The following is a 19557-nucleotide window of genomic DNA, read 5'->3' as shown; positions in this document are numbered from 1 at the left end:
AACTGGATGAGATGGCACAGTCAGTAACCGAAATGATCTCAGCCTAAGTCTAACCAGATAAAGACCAAAGATTAGGTTAAAAAAAAAACCAACCCTGTCTGTGGAATTTTTGTATCACCTATGACTTCAAGTCATAGAGGAGACATCCAAAACTCATTTTATTGTTCATAATATTAGAAAGTCGATGAAAAGGAATGCAGGGATTTGGCCATGGTCAAAGGTCTTTTGGTCTGGGCAGGAAGACGATTATGTACAGATCTTGCGAGACAAAGCATCAATCATGTGTTCACTTTGGCACATGAACAGGGAGTTACAGATTTCTGTGAGTAGACTCAGGAAGAAATAGATAATGTGTATGACTTTGAATCCAAAGATGTAGGTCACATAGCATACCCTCTTGAAGTTATGGAATCAGGTATAAATAAGGTGTATTGCATTCCATCATGGTCCAGGCCCAAAACTCTGGTCATTAGTTAGCTAGAATGCTACTTGCCCTCCTTAGAAGGTAAGCATCTCTCAATCTCAGAATTTAAAACTGAGTAGAGAAATATCTTAGAAAATTAAAACCCAATGATATTATTTTTGCATCAAGGAAACTTAAAATTCATTATTTTATGCACTTGTAATGTTTGGGAATTGCATTTGAATAATAGCTTTGTAATGTCAACTTAAAATATCGAATTAATTCAGAATTGTGGTTTGCAGTGGAATTCTTACTAAATAGATAATACAACATTGCAACGTAACTCAGAGTTCATGATGTTTATAAATTTAATTTATTAGATTTATGAGTTACTTAGGACTTGGGAAAGTTTGCTAATCAGGCAATCAAATTACTCTAAAAGGAAATAAAATATATTACATTTATAAATGCAATGTAAAATATGTGAAAGTGTGTAATTAACTAGTTTTAAATGTGATCAAGTATTGTTCAGAGGCCATTAGAGTGATAGCTAAAATTGCTAGGCATAACTGGAATATCAGGATCTGGAAACTGAACTTAAAGCCTAAGGAAGACTGATGTTATTAAAAGGTGGCAACTTTAATAAAGTGAGTATCAATTTTTGAAAACAAAACAGGCACCTGAATAGTCTTTTCTATGTAGACAAGCTATCCTTGAGTGAACTCACATCAGCTTGCCCAAGGTCGGGATGGACCAGCAGCAAGTGTGAAAATGACTGAGGCTGGAGGTTGAGGTCTCAGATTCTGGACCCGCCAAGAGCCTCTGCAGTCTGAGCAGAGAGGATCGGATTTGGATTGCCTCCCTCCTCTCCGCACTGATCAGAACGCTGGCATATTCTGTTCACTCCTGGAAACCTGTCTTTAGAACCAATTGTTGCTAACTGTCCTGAGTCAGTTTGATCATTCACTGAGGTTCATTTTCAGTTTGTTTTTGTGGATGACAGATGTTTTGGTGGATAAGAGTTAGGAAATGGGTGAGATGAGTTACCTTCCCACAAAGTCACTACCAAGTTACAATGAAAGCAGGTTCTGCCACATGTCCATCAGACATGTATTAAGCAAACATCTATAAATAAGTAGGCACAAAACAGTTCATACAATCTGATATGCCAGGTTTCTGTCCTTTTATGTAATCTGACCATACTTTTCCTGAAGAAATTTCTAGAGGCATATTTTAGTGGCAGATATCTGTAACCCTTATGGAGGAGCAGGCTTCCAGAACTTACAGGACTCCACCAAGGGCACAGGCTTAGCCCTGTGAGGCAGCTTAGCAGAACCTAACTTCAGAAAAAAAGTCTGGGTTCAAATATTGACTGCCCCCATACACTAACTTGGGAATGAATGTTACATAACCTCTTTTGCCTTCCATTTTTTCACCTGCAAGGCGGGGATAATAAAAACTATCTAATTTTTAAGATTGTTGTGGGAACTAAAGGAAGCAATGCATGTAATGTACATAGTGTCAAATAGCCAGCATCATTAAATATAAACTGTTGCTGTCATTATTTTGTGTGATTCCAGGGAGAAAACTAGCATTTACGGCTAAGAATCAGAAATAGGAAAACAGTGAGTTGAGTAAAAAAAAAAAAAGAATTTTTTTGGGCAATTATAGCATTACAAAAAATAGATGAAGCTAGCTTTTGCTGAAATAAATTCCTATCAAGGTCAGTATTCAAGATGAAACTGTCTATGGTCTTATCAGAGGTTTATCTAAGGTTTCAGAGGAGATTCCTGCTGAGGATAGAAGATTAGTTGCGGAGAGGTTTCTTTACTTCTCTCCAGCACATGGACTCTGCAGTATTCGCGCCCTTTTCTTTCCTTGTAGGTGTAATTTAGATGTGATTATCCACGTGTAGTCACAGGAGGGTTCTCTAGTCTTGTAGTTTATACAGATTGAAAAGGTTGGTCTATAGACATCACTCTTTCTTCTTGTCCAACTGTGTGTCCTTTTCCTGAAAAACAATCAAAAGCCTCTTCTGCTGCATCTTTGTTCCTGTGATAAGCAGGGAGAATAACTGTTTGCTTTCATTTTTCATTCAGGTGCATCCACATTCGCTAGTCTGACATTTCCCACTCCCCGATTTACATCTGAGGTCACACACATCTTCAAACAACCCTCACCCCATATTTGTTTCAAAGCGTAGGTGTTTATTGAAACAATAGGACCTTGTTTCTGGGATTAAAACTGTGCCCTGGGCTACCTCTCTAGCATTTGTATGTTTATGCCATTTGATTCTTGTTCAATTTTGTATATTTACCTGCCTTCATGCTCTACTGGGAAAGGCTACATCAAACTCTTTTTTTTATGAAGCCTCTGCTGTAATCCTGCTGTCTGTACAGAAAGACCTCCTGATTTCCCCCAGGCTTAAATCATGTGCTCTGGTTATGTCTGCTCATGCTCCCCATTTCTTGGTTATATTTCACCTCCGGACTCCTCTAACACCCAAGCTTGTCTATTACTTTTGCTGTAACTTTTAACAAATTATAATCAATTTTTAACCAGCTCATAATGTTTCCTGTGCCCATGGCTTCATGCATGAAGAGGCAGAGGAATCCATTGGTCCTTGATGAATAGTTTAATCATAAAATGATATAAATGATTTAAACATTAAAAAATTTTCATCCTCACTAATACAAAAAAAAAAAAAGAAAAGAAAGAAAGAAAAAGAAAAAAACAATATAAGCAAGGAGGTACTATTTTTCACTTACAAAATTAGCAGATTAGAAACCAGGAGCACTGCAAGTCTGGGGAGGATGTCCTAGGATGAGCATTGGTGACTACCCTGTTCTTAAGAGTGTAACTTGGTACAAGCTTTTGGGAAAGCAGTTTGGCAAAATATAAAAGGAAACATGATGGATACATATAGAGCTTTAGGGGCATAGAGATTCATCATGGCACTGCTTAGAGGGTGAAAAATAAGTTAATAGATAAGAAGTTTGCTATAACTGAATATTTTGCAGCCATTCAAAGTTTTTTTCTTCCTCTATTTTTAAATCAAACTTTCTATTTTGAGATAATTGTAGACTCACATGTAGTTGTAAGAACTAATACAGAGAGATTCCTTTTACTTGTAAAACTGTAGCACAGTATCACAATCAGAATGTTGGTTTTGAGACAGTCAAGATGCAGGACATTTCCTTCACTGTAAAGATCCTTCATGTTGTGCTTTTACTCACTTGGTCCTGCCCACACCCCCTCTTTAGCCCCTAATCTATTCTATATTTTTAGACTTGTCATTTCAAAACGTTATATAAATAGAATCATACATATGTAAGCTTTTGGGATTGGCTTTTTTTCACTCAGCGTAATTCTCTGGAGATGCATCCAGGTTGTTGCAAGTATCAATAATTTATTTCTTTTTATTGCTAAGTAGTATTCCATGATATGGCTGTACACGGTTTGTTTAACCAACCCATTGAAAGACACCTGGGTTGTTTCCAGTTTGAGGCTATTATGAATCAAGCTGCCACAAACGTTCATGCCTAGGCTTTTACATGAACATAGCTTTTCATTTCTCTTAGATCAATGTCCAGATGTGCAATTACTGGGTCGTACATTAGTAACAGGCTTAGTTTTTAGGAACCTGCCAAACCATTTTCCAGGGGGGCTGTACCTTTTTATCTTCCAACAATGTGTGAGTGATGCAGTTTTTCCTCATCCACATCAGCACTTGGTGTTGGCACTATTTTCTATTTTAGTTATTCTGATAGGTGTGCCGTGGTGTCTCATTGTGGTTTGCATTTGCATTTCCCTAATGGCTAATGATGTTGAATAATCTTCATGTGCTTATTTGCCATCTGTATATTCTCTATGTTGAAATGTTTCTCCATGCTGTTTGCCATTTCCTCATTGGATTGTTTGGTTTTTCACGGTTGAATTTTTAAAAACTGAGATGTAATTAATATATCATAAAACTCATTCTTTTAAGATGTACAATTCAGTCATTTTAAGTATATTCAAAAGATTCTGTAACCATCACATTGCATGTAATTCCAGAACGTGGTAACCACCCATATTCATTAGCTATCATTCTCCATTTGTTCCTTCCTCAGCCCCTGGCAACTATGAATTGACTTTTTATTTCTATGGATTTGCCTATTCTGGACATCTATTATAAACAAAAATCATACAATATGTAACTTCTTGCACATGGCTTCTTTTACTGGGCATAACATTTTCAAGGTTTATCCATGTTGTAGATTATCAGTGCTTCTTTGTTTCTCTTTTATTGCTGCATAGTATTACATTGTATGGATATATCACATTTTGTTTGGCTATACATCACTTGATAGGCATTTAGGTCATTTCTATCTTTTGACTAATATAAATTATGCAGACATGTACATTTGTTTTTCTGTGCACATGTTTTCAAGCTGTATACCTAGGTGTAGAATTGCTGAGTAATAGGTTAACTCTATGTTGAACAGCATGTTACATCTTCAACAGCCTTGTATGAGAGTGTAGGACACGTAAAGATTAAGGAAAAGGCTCTGCCATCTTAGACAAGATATTTCACTCTGGGCAACTAATTATCCCTCAGCTGAGCTAATGATTCTGACCTCACATGGCTGCAGAGGGGTCACATGTGAAGTGATATAAGTGACGGCCCCTCAAGTGTTCTACACACACAGTAAGCAAGCAGCTATTTTTCACACTCTTCCCAGGAGCTGCTGCCATGCTTTTTAAATGTCCCTCTGAGCTAGTTTATCCTCCACAAGCACTCACATCAAATGCTCCCGCATTATCACATCTGACAAAGCAGATCCTAGCTGTTAATGACAAATTACAGCATCCCAGTCACCCTGCTCTCCTAGAAAGCTGAGCCCCTCAGCTCTGCAGGGAACATTTGCTTTTCAGAAACCAGCTTTGGGATGTTAAGGAGTGAGACAGGGAAAGGGCCTCTAAAGAGACCTGAGGAGGCACCCTGGCTTGCTCCCCTCTCCCAGGTATCTGGCACCTTTGGCATAAACAGCCCAGGGAGAGGAGGGAGCAAGAGGAGGCCAATGATCTCCGAGGAAAGATGTGACTGTCTCCCTCCTTCTCAGGGATCTTGGGAGTGGCCTGTAGTGAAGGGTGTGTGGAGCCCTGGCTGGGGACTGGGGCTGTCCCAGGTGTCCAGGAGCAGAGCGCATGGGGCCCTGCAGCTGCTGTGGGGACAGTAATGGGACTGCCACCCTGAGCCATGCCACAGGACACTGCGACGGCCAGCACGCCATGCAGTGTGTCCCTCATGGCAGCCTCTGCCCTCGATCCTTCCCAGACCTTGGCTACCCTGTTTAATAAGGAGCTGGGTCAGCCACAAGCAAAAATTCTTATAAGAGGGTAAAAGAGATGGTGAAAGCTCTAGAAAACAGATCACAGGGAAACTGGCTAAAGAAACTGAGGCAGTTCAGCCTGGAAAGGAAAAAGGCAAAGGGAGCAGGACAGGAAAGGCTGCCGTGTGGGAGAAATAACCCACTTAGTCTCTGTAACCCTGAGAACCCAGCTAGGACCAAAGGGTGGGTGGAAAGTAATAGAAGTATTAGGCTCAGAATGGTTCCAACTAATGATTAAAGCTGCCCAACTTGAAGGAATCAGCAAATTAATGCATTCTTAAAATTCTCTATTCCACAAGGCTTTCACGTAGCCACATGAGTCTCTCAGTGAAATAGCTAAGCTGTGCATTAATGGCACTGGGCATTGTGTGAGGGAATGGATCAGTTTTGTACTGCTTCTGTGTAGTTATGCTCGGAGGCAAGCCTAATGGACACATGCAAGAGACGACGACCCCCCCTTTTGTGCCTTGATGCACGAGCTGCCTGCTGCTTTAGGGGCTTTTCTCCAGGAGTGCTGGGGTCTCAGTTCTCGAGGGTTGGGGGCCTGCTGTGTAATCCCACTGCTCTCATGGGCCTGGGCGCCCTTCTCCCACCACCACTGACCCTGCCCTTCTGGATTTACTGGATTGAGATAGAATGAAGTGTTTAAAAGAATCTGGAATACAAGGAATAGAACTAAAGAGATGTGACCTTGTAGGGGAATGAAGTAAAGGCTCTAAGAAGCATTACTGAATTACCAGGACTTATCAAATTCGCAGCCCAAGAAGACTGATCTCTGGGATCTCCCTCCTGCCATTTCCCTGCATAGTCAGGGCCTCAGAGGACCATTCACCGACCCGGAGACTGGCTCTTTCTTTCCCTTCCCCATCAAAATTCACTACTGCTTTGTTCACTACTATGGTGCACTAAGTTCATGGCCATAAAACTTCCAGGCTTCTTCCATCAGAAGAACAATGGGAGAATTCAGGCATTGTGGCTGGATGAGAAGTATTTCAGGCCGAAAGTGAGTTCCTCAAAGCACAGCACATTGGTGGTTGTCTAACTCACAGATCTTAAAACATTTTTGTTCTAAGAAAAAGAGACTCTTGATACAGTATTTCTATCATGTAATTTTTAAGCTAATAGCAAAGTGTTTCATCATAAGTTTAAATACGTTCCAGGGTTATAATTTGGAGCATATTGTAAATGTTTCCATTTTAAAATAAAAGTTGTATTCCTTTTGTAAATGTACACAATCCAATCTAAACACCATGGTCACTAATAATCCATTATTTCATTTTTAAGAACAAACAATTCTTTAACTTACAGAAATTTGACTTTTTTTTCCATGAACTTAAATTTTTATTTTAGTTCCCTCTAAAATTTTTATGTTAATGTGATTTTTGTTTGAAAAGACTTTATTGATCACTATCACATTGATCTTCAATAAAAATGTATCTAAATTTTAAAACTTTTATTTTCTGTGACCATAAAACTGTAAGCATTAAAAAAAAATCTGGGTGGTTGAATTAGCATTATTAGAACACATTACTGATTAAAACTACATGAATATATTACTCTAATTATTAAGCACAAAAATTGAAATCATAATGAAAATGAACCTCAATGAGATGATGGATTTTTTCAATTACCTAATGTATCTGTAGATGAATATTACTTGTCACAAGAATGAGACAGGGGTTGTCATCAATTCTATTTCTTTTACTTGTTTTATGCTATAAACTACAGGAATTGAAAATGTTTTATTACAGCAATGTAATTCAATTCTTTGAAATCCTTCTGTGTTATATACCAAAATTCATATAATGGTCTGATATCAAAAAACATTTTAAATCTTCTTTCACCTGACAACTTGATTAGGTCCTTCCATGTTTTTCTTATAAGGAACGAATTGAAAAGCACCTGACTTGCAGAGAGATTTGTTCTCATCATTAGAATAATTCATTTTCTCAATTTCTGAGAAGAAAGACCTTTGCTAAGGTTTATCAAATGTTTATTAATTATGCTATAACACTTTCACCTACACCCACCTTTTAAAATCCTGTGTCTTCAGAAATGAAAGGAAAAACAGATATATTATTAATTTCATTACACTTTTGCCAAAATAACACTTTTTGATAAAACGCTTTGATCTTATTTCTTGCCTTAACTTTATTACCATTACTGTGGAGTTGCAGATTAAGCTCACTTACGGAACATGTCCATCACAAACCTTAATGGCACAGCCAACCTTCAGTGTCAAACCAATTAGCCAAATCAGATACACTTTCCATCAGAAAAAAATCTTTGATTGCATTTTTCAGTTCAACTAGCTATCTGAGGATTATTACAAAAACTCAATGAGAATTAAAAGCATATCTTGCAAGACTGATCACTAAAACCAATCAGAATTAAAATGATATAGATCTAATATAATTAAGCATTCCATGTTTAAATGTTATAAAATTAAAATGATCAATACACTTTCTCAATAAGAAATGATGAAAGGCATGGTGCATCTCTAGTAAAACTGAGTGATACTACTGAACGCTGCTTATTGGCTTTGGAGAATGAGAACTACTAGAAAAACCAGAAACACCACTAATAATAGAAAGGTTCCAGGCTGCTAATCAGTCTAGCAGCACATAGTATTTTTTGTTGTTACTATGCAAAAGACATTATTTTATAAGATAGAAAATGATGAGAACTGACTACAATTGAAACAAGTATTTCGTGCTATGGTTTGATGCAACAGGTATTGAAAACTTTATAAACTAATGCACATCAAGTCTGAAAGAACTCATATATGAAAGTTTTTTATCCTTCAGGTTTATCCATTTTATCTTGTAAAAACTGGATATTTTCAGAAGGCATTCTTATTACATTTAAAATAATCAGCATTGCAAACCTATGGCTGTAGCTTTTAGGTTACTTTCAACCCAGTTAAGAACTTTTCTAGGTATAAGTGTGGAGAATAGTGGAAAATAATTGTTCATGTAATTGTGAGCAATTATTTTCCAAGACATTTTTGGTATTTGATGTCTCCTACTGATTTTCTCTTGGCTTCCCTCTCTCAGGACTCTTAAGAACAAGGCATTCTTTGACAAGAGTCAGAAAGAGGATGAGGACAGAGCATTAAATAAAAAGCGTCATTAATTGCATCACTCCACCTTACTAATATTAACTGAACTCTGAAAACCCGTATGAGTTCAAACACCTCATTTCTATGTTTTCTAGTATATCACTTTGAATGTGTATTTAAGAAGAGAAAGCCCAAAATACTATGGATTTACGATTAATCATTAAAGGAACCTTTCTCTTTGCCACATCTGGGGTTTTTGTGTCATTTTAAGGGGAATGTGTAATATTGAGTTGGAATGTATGAGACCTATTTTTTTATATATATATAATATGGGGAGAGGACTATTATGAACACAGGCTCATCCTCGGCAGAACAACATTAGGAAAGGATACAGTAGACATAGAGGATCTAGAAATGAGTTCCCTTACAACCATCTACGAACATCTACTCCTTGGAAAGACTTCACATACCCTGAGGTACTCATACTCTGATTTGAAAACCATGCATTTGTCAGACCCATATGTAGCGTAATCTGACCCAGTCCAAGATGTTTTAGCTTTGGGATCTCAGTCACAGGGGGAAGGTAACAGAGAAGTTGAAAAGAGGACCCAGAGGTGCAGGTGGAACAACAGCAGCCCCTGTTTGGGAACCAGAAATAAGGAGCCCCTGTTTCCTGGCATTCACAGAATTGCATGTGCTCCAGCTATGAAACAGAAAAATCTTACATGGTTCCCTGGCCCTTTGTTGGTGCAAATAAGCATATCCCCATCCTCTGAAACTAGGAGACTCAAGTTGCAAACTCACAAGGCAACAGAGGGAGGCAGGTGATGTGAATGAACGGAACAGACAGAGTAGGAGGTCAGCAGTGTGAGGACTGGATCGTGGAGGGAGGGGCTGTGCCTCACCAGAGATGGGCGCTGCTACTCAGCTCCCATTTTTCAAGAGACGCCAAAAACCTGAATGTTCAGGTGAACTCTTTCAATTGGTCAATGCTGGCCATTAAATCAACATTTTTATAAAACACATCACAAGCAAAACAGAACAAATCTACAGGTCATACCTGGTCCAGGTTGTTGGTTAGCAATCTCTGCCCAAAGGCAACACGGTGATATTTTCACCTCTAGAGAGAAAACAAAGCAGAGTCTTTAGCCAAAGTTTAGGTCTCCTGCTCTGGCTCTAGCTGGTGCTCCAATTTCTCAGCTCCACTTCAGTAGTTTATTAACCCTTAACAAGTCCATGGCTGACCTTCACACGCAGGTCCTCCAAGTTTAGAGTGAAGTTCATGGTTAACTACCTAGTATTTCAAGCTTGGTGGGGACCAAGGGAGTTGTCACCATGAAACCCAAGCCACTGAGTTGGATGGAACTTTAGGCATCATTTATTCCAGATTCCCTATTTTTTATAGTTTCCAGTAACATTTTCTAAATATTCCTTTCAGGGCTAATAGCACTTGGATTAGTAAATGGAGGCTACACAACCCCAGTATTTGAGTTCCTGGATGCTCTCCTCACTTGCCATCAGTCTCTGGAGCTCCAAGGACTGTAAAAACGTCTTCAATAAAAGCAGCAGCTCTGAGTCTGGTATCAGCTGTTCTTACTTCCAGCCCCCGACCTGCAATTACCCTGAGGCTTTCTTTAACTTCAGACAGTGTGCTGGTTTTAAAACATGTCCACAAATTCTGTGATAATCCTCCCTTCAGGAGGTACAGCTTGATTCCCTCCCTGTGAATGTGAGCTATACTTAGTGACTTGCTTCTAATGAACAGAATATGATGGATGATGGTGACTTCTGAGAATAGGTCACACGTATTATGGCTTGCTCCCAGCTCTCTTGAATTACTCACCCTGGGGGAAGCCAGAGGTCATGAGGACACTTAAGTAGCCCTGTAAAGAGGCCCATGCCTGGGGGAACTGAGTTTTCCTGCCAACAATCATGTGAGCGAGGCACACTGGGAGCAGATTCTACAGCCCTGGTCAAGCCTTTGGACGACTGCAGTCTGCTGGCCTCTTAACTGCAAACGTGTGAGAGAGCCTGTGCAACTGCTCCTGAATTCCTGCCCAATGGCATCTATGAGATAGGAAAGATCTGTTCATTCTGGATGCCAAGTGTGGTTGTAATTTGTTATGTGGCAAGAGATTAATCCAGAGGGGCATAAAGCAACCCAAGCCACCACCCCCATCACCTGGCCTCATCCCCTTTCTGTTTCTAGTTTACCAAGGGCAAGAAGGCAACATGGAACCCCTCACAGCGGTGACAACATACAGGTGATGAGAGTCTCTTGGGTGAGGAAAATGGTGACTGTTTATAAAACGAAAAGTAATTAAATCTGGGGAGGACTTCTCTTACCTTCAGAAGTATGAACCTCTGGGTGGGATGCCCAAAAGAGGTAGTGGTAGCTCTGTTTTAAAATTTTCTTTCAGGTTGAACAAATTCTGCTTATCCGGTAGGCAGCTGAGATGTTTTCTTTCTGGTAGGCAGTTCTGCCCTAAGGCTCCTTTCTCTTAATAAGATTAAAAATTGAGGGAAAATAAGAAACTTAACCAAAATCTGAGCTGTGCACTAATTTCTAAAGTTTCTCCCCAATTTGCAAGTCCCTCCTGGCACACAAGTGTCAAGAACCAAAAGATTTCTCAGAGAGCATCTGATCCCCCCTGCTCTAAAGTCTGAACTCCCAAGATGGGGCAAGCTACCTTCTGCTCCCCTCCTATCTCTCTCTAGCTCTGACTCAGAGATCTGTTCCTTAGTCTCTGTTCAGGTGAAACCCAAGTATCTGAACCCAGCCTGTCAATTTAACAATTGGTGTGTAAACCCAGCTGAAGTTTCGCTCTCCTTACGTATGAGGAGGGAGCCGCAGGCATTTCTCATACACAGGAAAAGCATAAATGCCCGGAATTGTTGGGTTTCAGCATCACAAGAGCCCTCTAGAAGGTTCTGGTGATGCTTATCTTCTCATCTGCTAGATTCCAGGTAGCTGGGTACATATGAATTCATGACTTAAAACACTATCTCAAATTTTTATTCATTTACAAGTGTAGGCCTTTTGTCTTATACACTTATACACTTTTGTGTGTAAGTGCAAATATTCCATGAAGCATCAAGGGCAGGTATCTTCTGGCATGGGTAAATAAGACCAAAGAGGAGGTCTTTAAGGCAAAGGGTAAGAAAGAATGTTTTGAGGTGTGTGGGACTGCGCTGAAAGGGAAAAATAAAGTTTAGAAATAAAAGGGTCTTGGTTAAATTCTCCTTTGTATCCAAGGCAGCTCTGCAAATACCATCCTAATGAGCCACACTGCCTAGCCTCTAATCTCATAAAACCCTCAGAAGGGAAAATGCACGAAAGGCTGAGTTGTTTCAATCTCTTTTGATACTTGCCCTTGGGTCTACTTATGGGGCTCTGAGAGCATATGAATTAACATGAATCAGTGAAAGCATTCCAAAGTAGGCCTTTGCAATGACGAGCCAAGCCAGTTACCATACAGCTTGCATATTTATTGAACAAATACTACTAAAATAGCTAAAATACATTGGGTACTTGTCTTGAGTGCATCAGTAAAGATCACATTGTTACAAAAGCCTGCATATTCAGCAGTACACAACTGCAACTCTACGTAAATGCCACAGATGCAGAATACTGTTTTCTTGCTCTATTTACACTGCGGATACACCTAATCTAACGGAGGGAGGGGAAATGCACAGGAAACTCAGGCCAATGGGCGAGCGAGAGGAGACGGAAGAAGTGTAGCAGCGCATGCGTCGTGTAACAGAAGCGGGACAGTCAGAACAAAGCCTGCCCTGTCAAAGGAAGAGCTGAAAGACAGTTATATAAAAATTAAGGTGGGCTTTCAGACTGGCTAACACAACAACATTCCATGAGTAGATGGTATTGTCTGATTATATTTTTGTTTCTCCATTTCATTGGGAGCAAGGACAAAAATGTAAGATCTACACCTTGCTTATCAGAACTGCCGAAAAAGAGTGCTCTGCCTTTTCTTTTCTTTTTTTTTTTTTTTTAATTTTGTAAAGACTTTTTTTTCCAACCTAATTTTTGGGAAAGATGTAATTTTCATGTTCCTACTGAGATGCCTGTTTGGCGGTAGTTTTTTCAGAGGGCATTTATTTAAAAAAAGAAAAGAAAAAAAAGTTTGCCCTATTTTTCCCCAAATACTCTTTCAAACAAAAAGAACTAAAAGAGACACCTAAAAACGCCTGTCAAATTATTGCTTTTCGTTCTCCAAGTTAGGCAGGCGACGCTACTGAAAGGAAGAGATTTGGTAAGGAAATTACAGTTTTGTGATTGCTCCCGCTACAGTGACTGCGTGTCCACGAGCGCCAGCCCGTGAGGCGCGAGGCTCCCCCGCGCTCTGCGGCGGCGCTCACTCAACCTACAACGCTGAAGAAGAAAGCCACACTGAAGACACAAGGAAAACAAGTCAATCCAGTCTAGAGAACAACATCCAGGGAAACAGAGTACCAACACCTTCTTAGAACATGAAAATAAAAAATAACTCCATCAGAGCTACCTCGCCAAGGAGCATGTTGAAAGTCCAAAATAGCACCATTCATCAGTGTCTCAGGTCCTGTGGCAGCATCTCGGTCACTTACCACAAGGAAACAATGAGTTTCAAACTACTTCTATACATCAAAAGAGTACATGGATAAAATATAGAGATATACAGACAATTGATGAACGTAAACTACTAGGCTTGTTACATCTAAATGAAAAAAAAAAAAAAATGGGGACTCTCAGCCTCTGCAAGAAGCAGTCGGGAGCTGTGTGAGTGAAAAGGCAGAAGTGGACCGGTCGTGTGAGAGCGGTGGGAGTTTGAGTTGTGGAAGACGTTGTAGCGAACCAGGCCTGAAGGCCCACCTGTAAGGGTTGTAAACGTGGATTCACAGTGTGAAATTCTGAGCGGTTTTCACTGGAGTCAGAATGATTAAAAACTGGTTTGATGATACCTATTTGTCCACTGTAAATTCTCTAAAGCAAGGCTCAGAGTCCCATAGTTTCTTCTTATACTTGATGATTTACACAGAAAAAAATCCCATATATGATACCATGACCTCATCAATACCCATACACCATATGTAATACAAATGGAGGTGATTAAAAAGAGTGGAGGTAACTGATTCCTGGGGACTGGAGTTCATTGCCACCAAGTGGAGTCAGGGAGGCAGCCTCGGTCTCTCCATTCTTCTTGCGGTTCACTTCCTTTGGGACAGGAAGTCTTCCCTGAGAAGCACAGGGACAGACGGACACACACACACAAAAGAGACACATTGAGTCATGCCTCTAAAACCACTGGAAAATTTTTGCTTCTCCCTCCCGCCTTTTATCCTTGAACTCCCCATGTTTTGCAGAGTTTACATATTAAACACAGTTCACCTGAATGTAAACATTAGGTCTGTGGGGGCATGAAGTAATTAAACACTAGCCGTCTTGGCTTTAGTAGAATCAAGTGCTTCTCCAAAGGCTGGGCCCCACGATGGAGGAGGCCGCATTCCCCAGAGTCAGGTTTCTGAAGACAGTTTCTAGTATCAGACAGGGCCCAACAGGAGGCTGGGTGGGAGGTGCTCGTAGGAGTACTAACATATTTTTTTTAAAGAGTTCAATGGCTGTGGTGGAAGGGGGATAACTGTCTTCTAATACATAGTAAAAATGTTTAAAGCATGTCACAACTGCACCAGTGTAACATATGTATGGTTTATTTTAGAATCGACTGACAAACAGTCCAGAGAGCCTTACAGGAAGGATCAGAAGTGGGCACCAAAGGCCGGGGAGTGTTTGGGAGGGAAATCATGTGGGCTGGAAGTGGGGAGGCAGGCAGTGATTGCAGAAAAGAGGAGATAGTGAGGAAGCCCAGGAGAACGGGAGATTCAGCTAGCTTGGGCTGACGGGGTATTCTAGTCCCTCCTCACAATTTTGATGAGTGTGGTTTTTGTGTTTCTGACTAGGAGAATCCAAACGTGACGTGACTGATAAGCCACTGAGCACCCACGGGGAGAAGCTCTCTGTCACAACCAAACAGCAAGCGGACAGGACAATGACAGAAAACAAAGGTCTTATCACAGCTAGATTTTATACCCCACTCAGATATGAAAACAGTGAATATTTGACAAGAGTCTCTTTTAGCCAAACCATTAATTACTGGAGTATTCTTGAAAAAAAAAATGATCCCTCATGGTTTTAAAAGATCTGCTGAGTTGTTTTTTTTTTTTTTTTCCTTTTGCTCAGCCACATGTTCTAACAGGATAGTGGTAATAAGCCAATTTGACTGGATATAAGTACTTGGGTTAAAGTGATAATCTGTGATCTGCAAATTATTGCATTTGAATATTTTTAAGAATTCAGAAGTCAGGAACTTCCAAACAACTTGAAACCAAAAAACTGTTTTCAGTAGCCCCAGAGTGAACCAAATATAACAGATAATTCAACTTTAAGAAGTCTTATTTACTGTATAGATTTTCCCATATTGAACATCTGGTGCACCTAAATTTTGTTTTTAAAAATCTTGGACTTTGAGATCATACATTTCTAGAATGTATATAAAATCCACTCAGTATTTAGTTTAATGCTCCAGTTTTACTTTGTGATTTAGAGGTTGCTTTGGTGCCATTAAATACCAACAGGACCAAACCAGAAAATTAAATTAAAATATAATTCATCACTTACACACATTTAAAGATCTAGATAAATTTCCGAAAGCATCATATTGGGCAGTTCCTGTTATTTGTGAAAACAATTTCAATCTTGAAATTTTAGCCTGCAATCCCAATATTTAAAAAAAGAAATTCACTGTAATCTGGGTGTCTTTAAAATAATGTTTGTTCCTCCTCCCCCGTCAACCAGTTAGCATCATGGTTAAGGAACAGGACAAACTTAAGTTTTGGACAAAGGAGAATTCAATGACTGCTAACTGTCATAGGCCTGGAAAGGGAAATCGTAAGTTCTTAACGTTTCACTCAACAACTATACTCTTTGCATATAAGGGTGGCCTTAAAACTGCCTACTTCAGACTTATTCTTAAGTGAGTATACAGAACACTAGTCAGTCCCTATCTCGGTCTTACTAATCTCTTATCTCTATAAAAAAAAAATACACAACAAAATGAAATAAAGAGCTGGGTGGGATCTGGGTAATTTGAAAAGAAGTCCTTCCAGGAAAAAAAAAAATGTGGAGGTATTTCAGATTTGTATTTACCATTTTTATTATTATTTTTCTCTCTTTTGAGGCCTCCAAATATTTGCACATGTCTTCCCTTCATTATTCATGTTCTGAGTGCCTTGGATCAAGCACTCTGCTAGATTTTAAGTCAACACAGACAAGAGCCGGCCCTGCCCGGCCTGACCTTAATTAACTTGCTGTATGGGAGACATCCAAGTAACAGGACAATGGCAAGGCAGTGGCGGGAAACCCTGCAGGGAGGTCTGCTAGGAGGCGCCCTGGGGAGCTCCTGGGGAGATAAAATTCTGTACATCCTCCCCTTGGAGGCTGGAATTTACTAGATTTCAGTCCTTACCTCCTGTCCCTCATTTTAAAACAAAAGTCTTTCCTTACCCTTTAAAGGAATTTTAAGTTTCTGCAGCAAGGCTAGGAGGTATCTTAAAGAGGAGACACAAAGATGTGTTATTCTCCACATGTCAGGCCTTGCAAGAATTCATACAAAAATTGTCCTGTCTTCCTCCATCATCCAGCATATAATGGTCCCTGTAGGACTGAGGAACTTGAGTAATCAAGAAGGCTGGTGGAGGGGGCAGAGATGTGGCCAGTGGCTCTGCAGACTGTTTTCCTGGATGTCCCCTAAGCTGATCTACCTCTGGTTGGACGGCCCTCTCTGCTGATGACTGTTAGTATATGAAACCTCTGGTTACTCAGTAATGTGCTTTGGACCAAGTAAGTCAAAATTATTTTCCGTATGATTATGCAAAGATGTGCTTTTCCAGAAGGTAACAGCTAGAAAAAGCACAAATACGTTATGCTTAAAATATTCTTCATATATTTAGAGAGGAAAGAACTTAAAATAGCAGAAGACCTGAATCCCAGGATCCTCTGTGCCAGTCTCCTGGAGCCTACCTCAGTGCAGGCAAGGCCCGGGGACCCAGCCTGGCCTTCCAAGAAGAAAGGGAGGCCCTGACGACCTCACTAAAGAACTTACCCAGTCTTGCCCTTCTGGTTGAGGCCACCAGTATCAAAGAGAGGACCTCTGGATGCCTGAATGGTGCAAGAACTAATGAAAAGACTATACTCTCCCTTCCATAATCACATCATACCCTCAGCTACCCAGGGGAGTTATGCCCTGAGGTGGCCGAGCAAATAATGTGTAGACTACACTGTGCTTGCTGGTGGTATGGTGGGTGGTGAGGTGGTGGGGTGTGGGTGTCTTTTAAGTAGACTTCCAGTATTTTAATTCACTTCCACTCCAATTCTATGAGGCCAGAACAAGTCTAGCTTAGGCAGGGCCCAAATCATTTTGTTCACCTACTTTCCTGCCAATGATTTCGACCTTGACCTTCAGGAATTCTCTGAAAGATTAAAGGTGATTCAGAATTGTTTTCTTTCAGTGCAAACTGCCAGTTGGCATAATCTCTTTTAATGTTGCCTGTCAGTAAAAGACAGGGAATTGCTAAAACCATTAAGGGTAAATAAGAGAGTTTCTCAAAATTGAAATGACAGTAATAGTTGGGGAGTCCTCTCCGTTGGTCAATTACACTTGTGCAATTTTTAAATGGAAATTTTATTTTCAAAGGACTCTTTTTTTATTAATTCCAAAATCAGTAAGTCAGTGGTAAAAAGTACAGTCCTCCTGCTTAAGGTCAAATTGATATTTACCCTTACAGAGAAAGTCCAAAGGTATCTACAGGAAAGACTGGTAAATGTTTTTGTTGGTTTTTTTTTTTTTAATGTTGCTAAAACCTAAAATGTAAATTTTACAAATTTTCTTCAGGCAGAGATTTGTCACACTTAAGATATCAGAACAATGAAAGCCTGTAGAAAATATTTTTAGGCCTAAAAGTTAGAAGAAAAAAAATACAGTACTTTTTTTTTTAAGTTCTTTCTGTTTTGGTTCATGGGCAATCTTATCAGACATTCAGGTATTATTACCAGACAAAACTGTCCTTATCTTATACTTTTAAGATATCTTTTAGTTTGATCATCATATTTGAGTTTATCTGCCTAGGAATGGAGCAAATTAAAAACCTGTAAAATGTACATTTGGTAAATTGGTTCCATAATTCTTAAATGAAAATTTGCTTTGAACTTTGGACTTGTTAAGAAAGGAAGATAATACAAGCTGTAAGAGTCACAGGACTTTAGAATATTCTTTTTCTTTTTTGTAGCATATGTTATTGCCAAGGTCATAACAGTATCAGGTTAAGGGATTATTATAGTAGACGATAATGAGTATTAAAATGAAAAACTCTTTAAAAAAAAATTGTTTCTAAATTGAAAAAAATCTTAACAAAATGTCAGCTAGAGAACTTACCTTAGGAAGTCTTCCCTCCATTTCCTTGTTTGGAAATGGTTCTTGACTGACCCAGACAGAAAGCTCTGGGTAATAAACCTGGAGAGAGAGAAAAGCACACACATTCAGATTAAAAACAGGAGCCACCCTGAAACCACATGGGATCAGCTTAATGAGCTCAATTCCCCACAACGGTCACTTATTTCCCAGTTGCAACTTTTGAGTGCTGGGGAAGCCCCTCAGCTCTTTCAGACTGTCAGGGTGCTTCTGAATGTACACTGCACTCCAGAGAGTTTTCGCTCAATGTCTTCCAAGACTAAGTCCAATCAAGCAGATATCACTCAATGTTACCTTCAGTATGCAAAGTGACAGCTTCACAGCTCGACTGGCTGAGCAAATTAAGGCACTGGAGAGGCCTAATTTTCAAAGTGTCCTTTGATAAGTATCCTCACAAAACTCCATATTTATGAGATAAATGTGCCAAGTAACCACCGAACGCTATTAAGGGTTATCCTGATCCTTTATGAGAAGGCTCGAGATTATGCACAAAGCATAAGAAGGAAAGGAAGAAGGATGTGCTTTCTCCCCAGATCCACGTGTCCATGGACAACACTCTGCCCAATTGCCGGGAAGGAGCCAGGGGACAGAGAGGGGTGGGGCAGGGTGATCCCTGGCTCATGAATGTGGGGGTGGGGCAGGGGAGGGACGAGGTGGACAGAGTGAGTCCAATTCTTTCGATCTAAAAAGGGTTATTATCATAGGAAGGTTGCTGACCAGCTGTTCTCCATCTCTGTAAAGACAGGAGTGGGGGTAAGGACTTAAATTACAAGTACAGATTTAGGTCAGCTATAAGGAAGAGCTTGGCACAAGAACTGTTAAATTACTAAAAGAATTTAGAGAGGAAAACTGTGAAATCTTCTTTAAGAAATTTAGAAACCGAATCCAACGACCATCTGTCAGGGCTAATTTACATTTGATACAGCCCTGCTTGAAAGGAGGGGAGGAAATTAGGTAAGATTCCCTCCAGATCTGATTCTCTGAATGCTGTAAATAAGCTTCACATTGAATAAGTAGTAATAAGAATCACATCTCATTAATAGGTTAACAAACAGACTTATCTGTCTTTTTCTGTTGCGGGAAGCAAGATGTGGCCACCTAATCACCAGGCTACCTGCATGTTCCCAATGTCTGAGTCAATCGCTTGGTGGGGCCTGAGGGGGAAACAGGGATGGCTGTGCTGGCTCTGTGGGGACAGCC

At 39.9% G+C, this 19557-nt stretch overlaps 1 protein-coding gene across 8 annotated transcripts in view; it reads right to left on the bottom strand.

Moving 5' to 3' along the window:
- Positions 1-2440: 2440 nt before the first annotated feature.
- Positions 2441-19557, bottom strand: part of NREP (neuronal regeneration related protein) — a 36816-nt gene continuing 19699 nt past the window's right edge. For 6 of the 8 annotated variants that reach the window (XM_032476507.1, XM_032476509.1, XM_032476511.1 and 3 more), the window contains 2 exons: positions 18322-18399; positions 12308-14069 (listed from right to left, as the gene is read on the bottom strand). In XM_032476507.1, the coding sequence (XP_032332398.1) occupies positions 13944-14069; positions 18322-18399 (204 nt within the window). In that variant the 3' untranslated portion in view covers positions 12308-13943. Of the gene's footprint in view, positions 2456-7811; positions 7826-9899; positions 9960-11185; positions 14070-18321; positions 18400-19557 lie in introns of those variants that run through there. The other 2 variants (XR_004318643.1, XR_004318644.1) reach the window with 2 other exon arrangements.

This window comes from Camelus ferus, chromosome 3 (assembly GCF_009834535.1).
Source record: "Camelus ferus isolate YT-003-E chromosome 3, BCGSAC_Cfer_1.0, whole genome shotgun sequence".
NCBI lineage: Eukaryota > Metazoa > Chordata > Mammalia > Artiodactyla > Camelidae > Camelus > Camelus ferus.
Note: the sequence above shows the minus strand (reverse complement) of the source record. Positions and strands in the feature narration are given on the sequence as shown.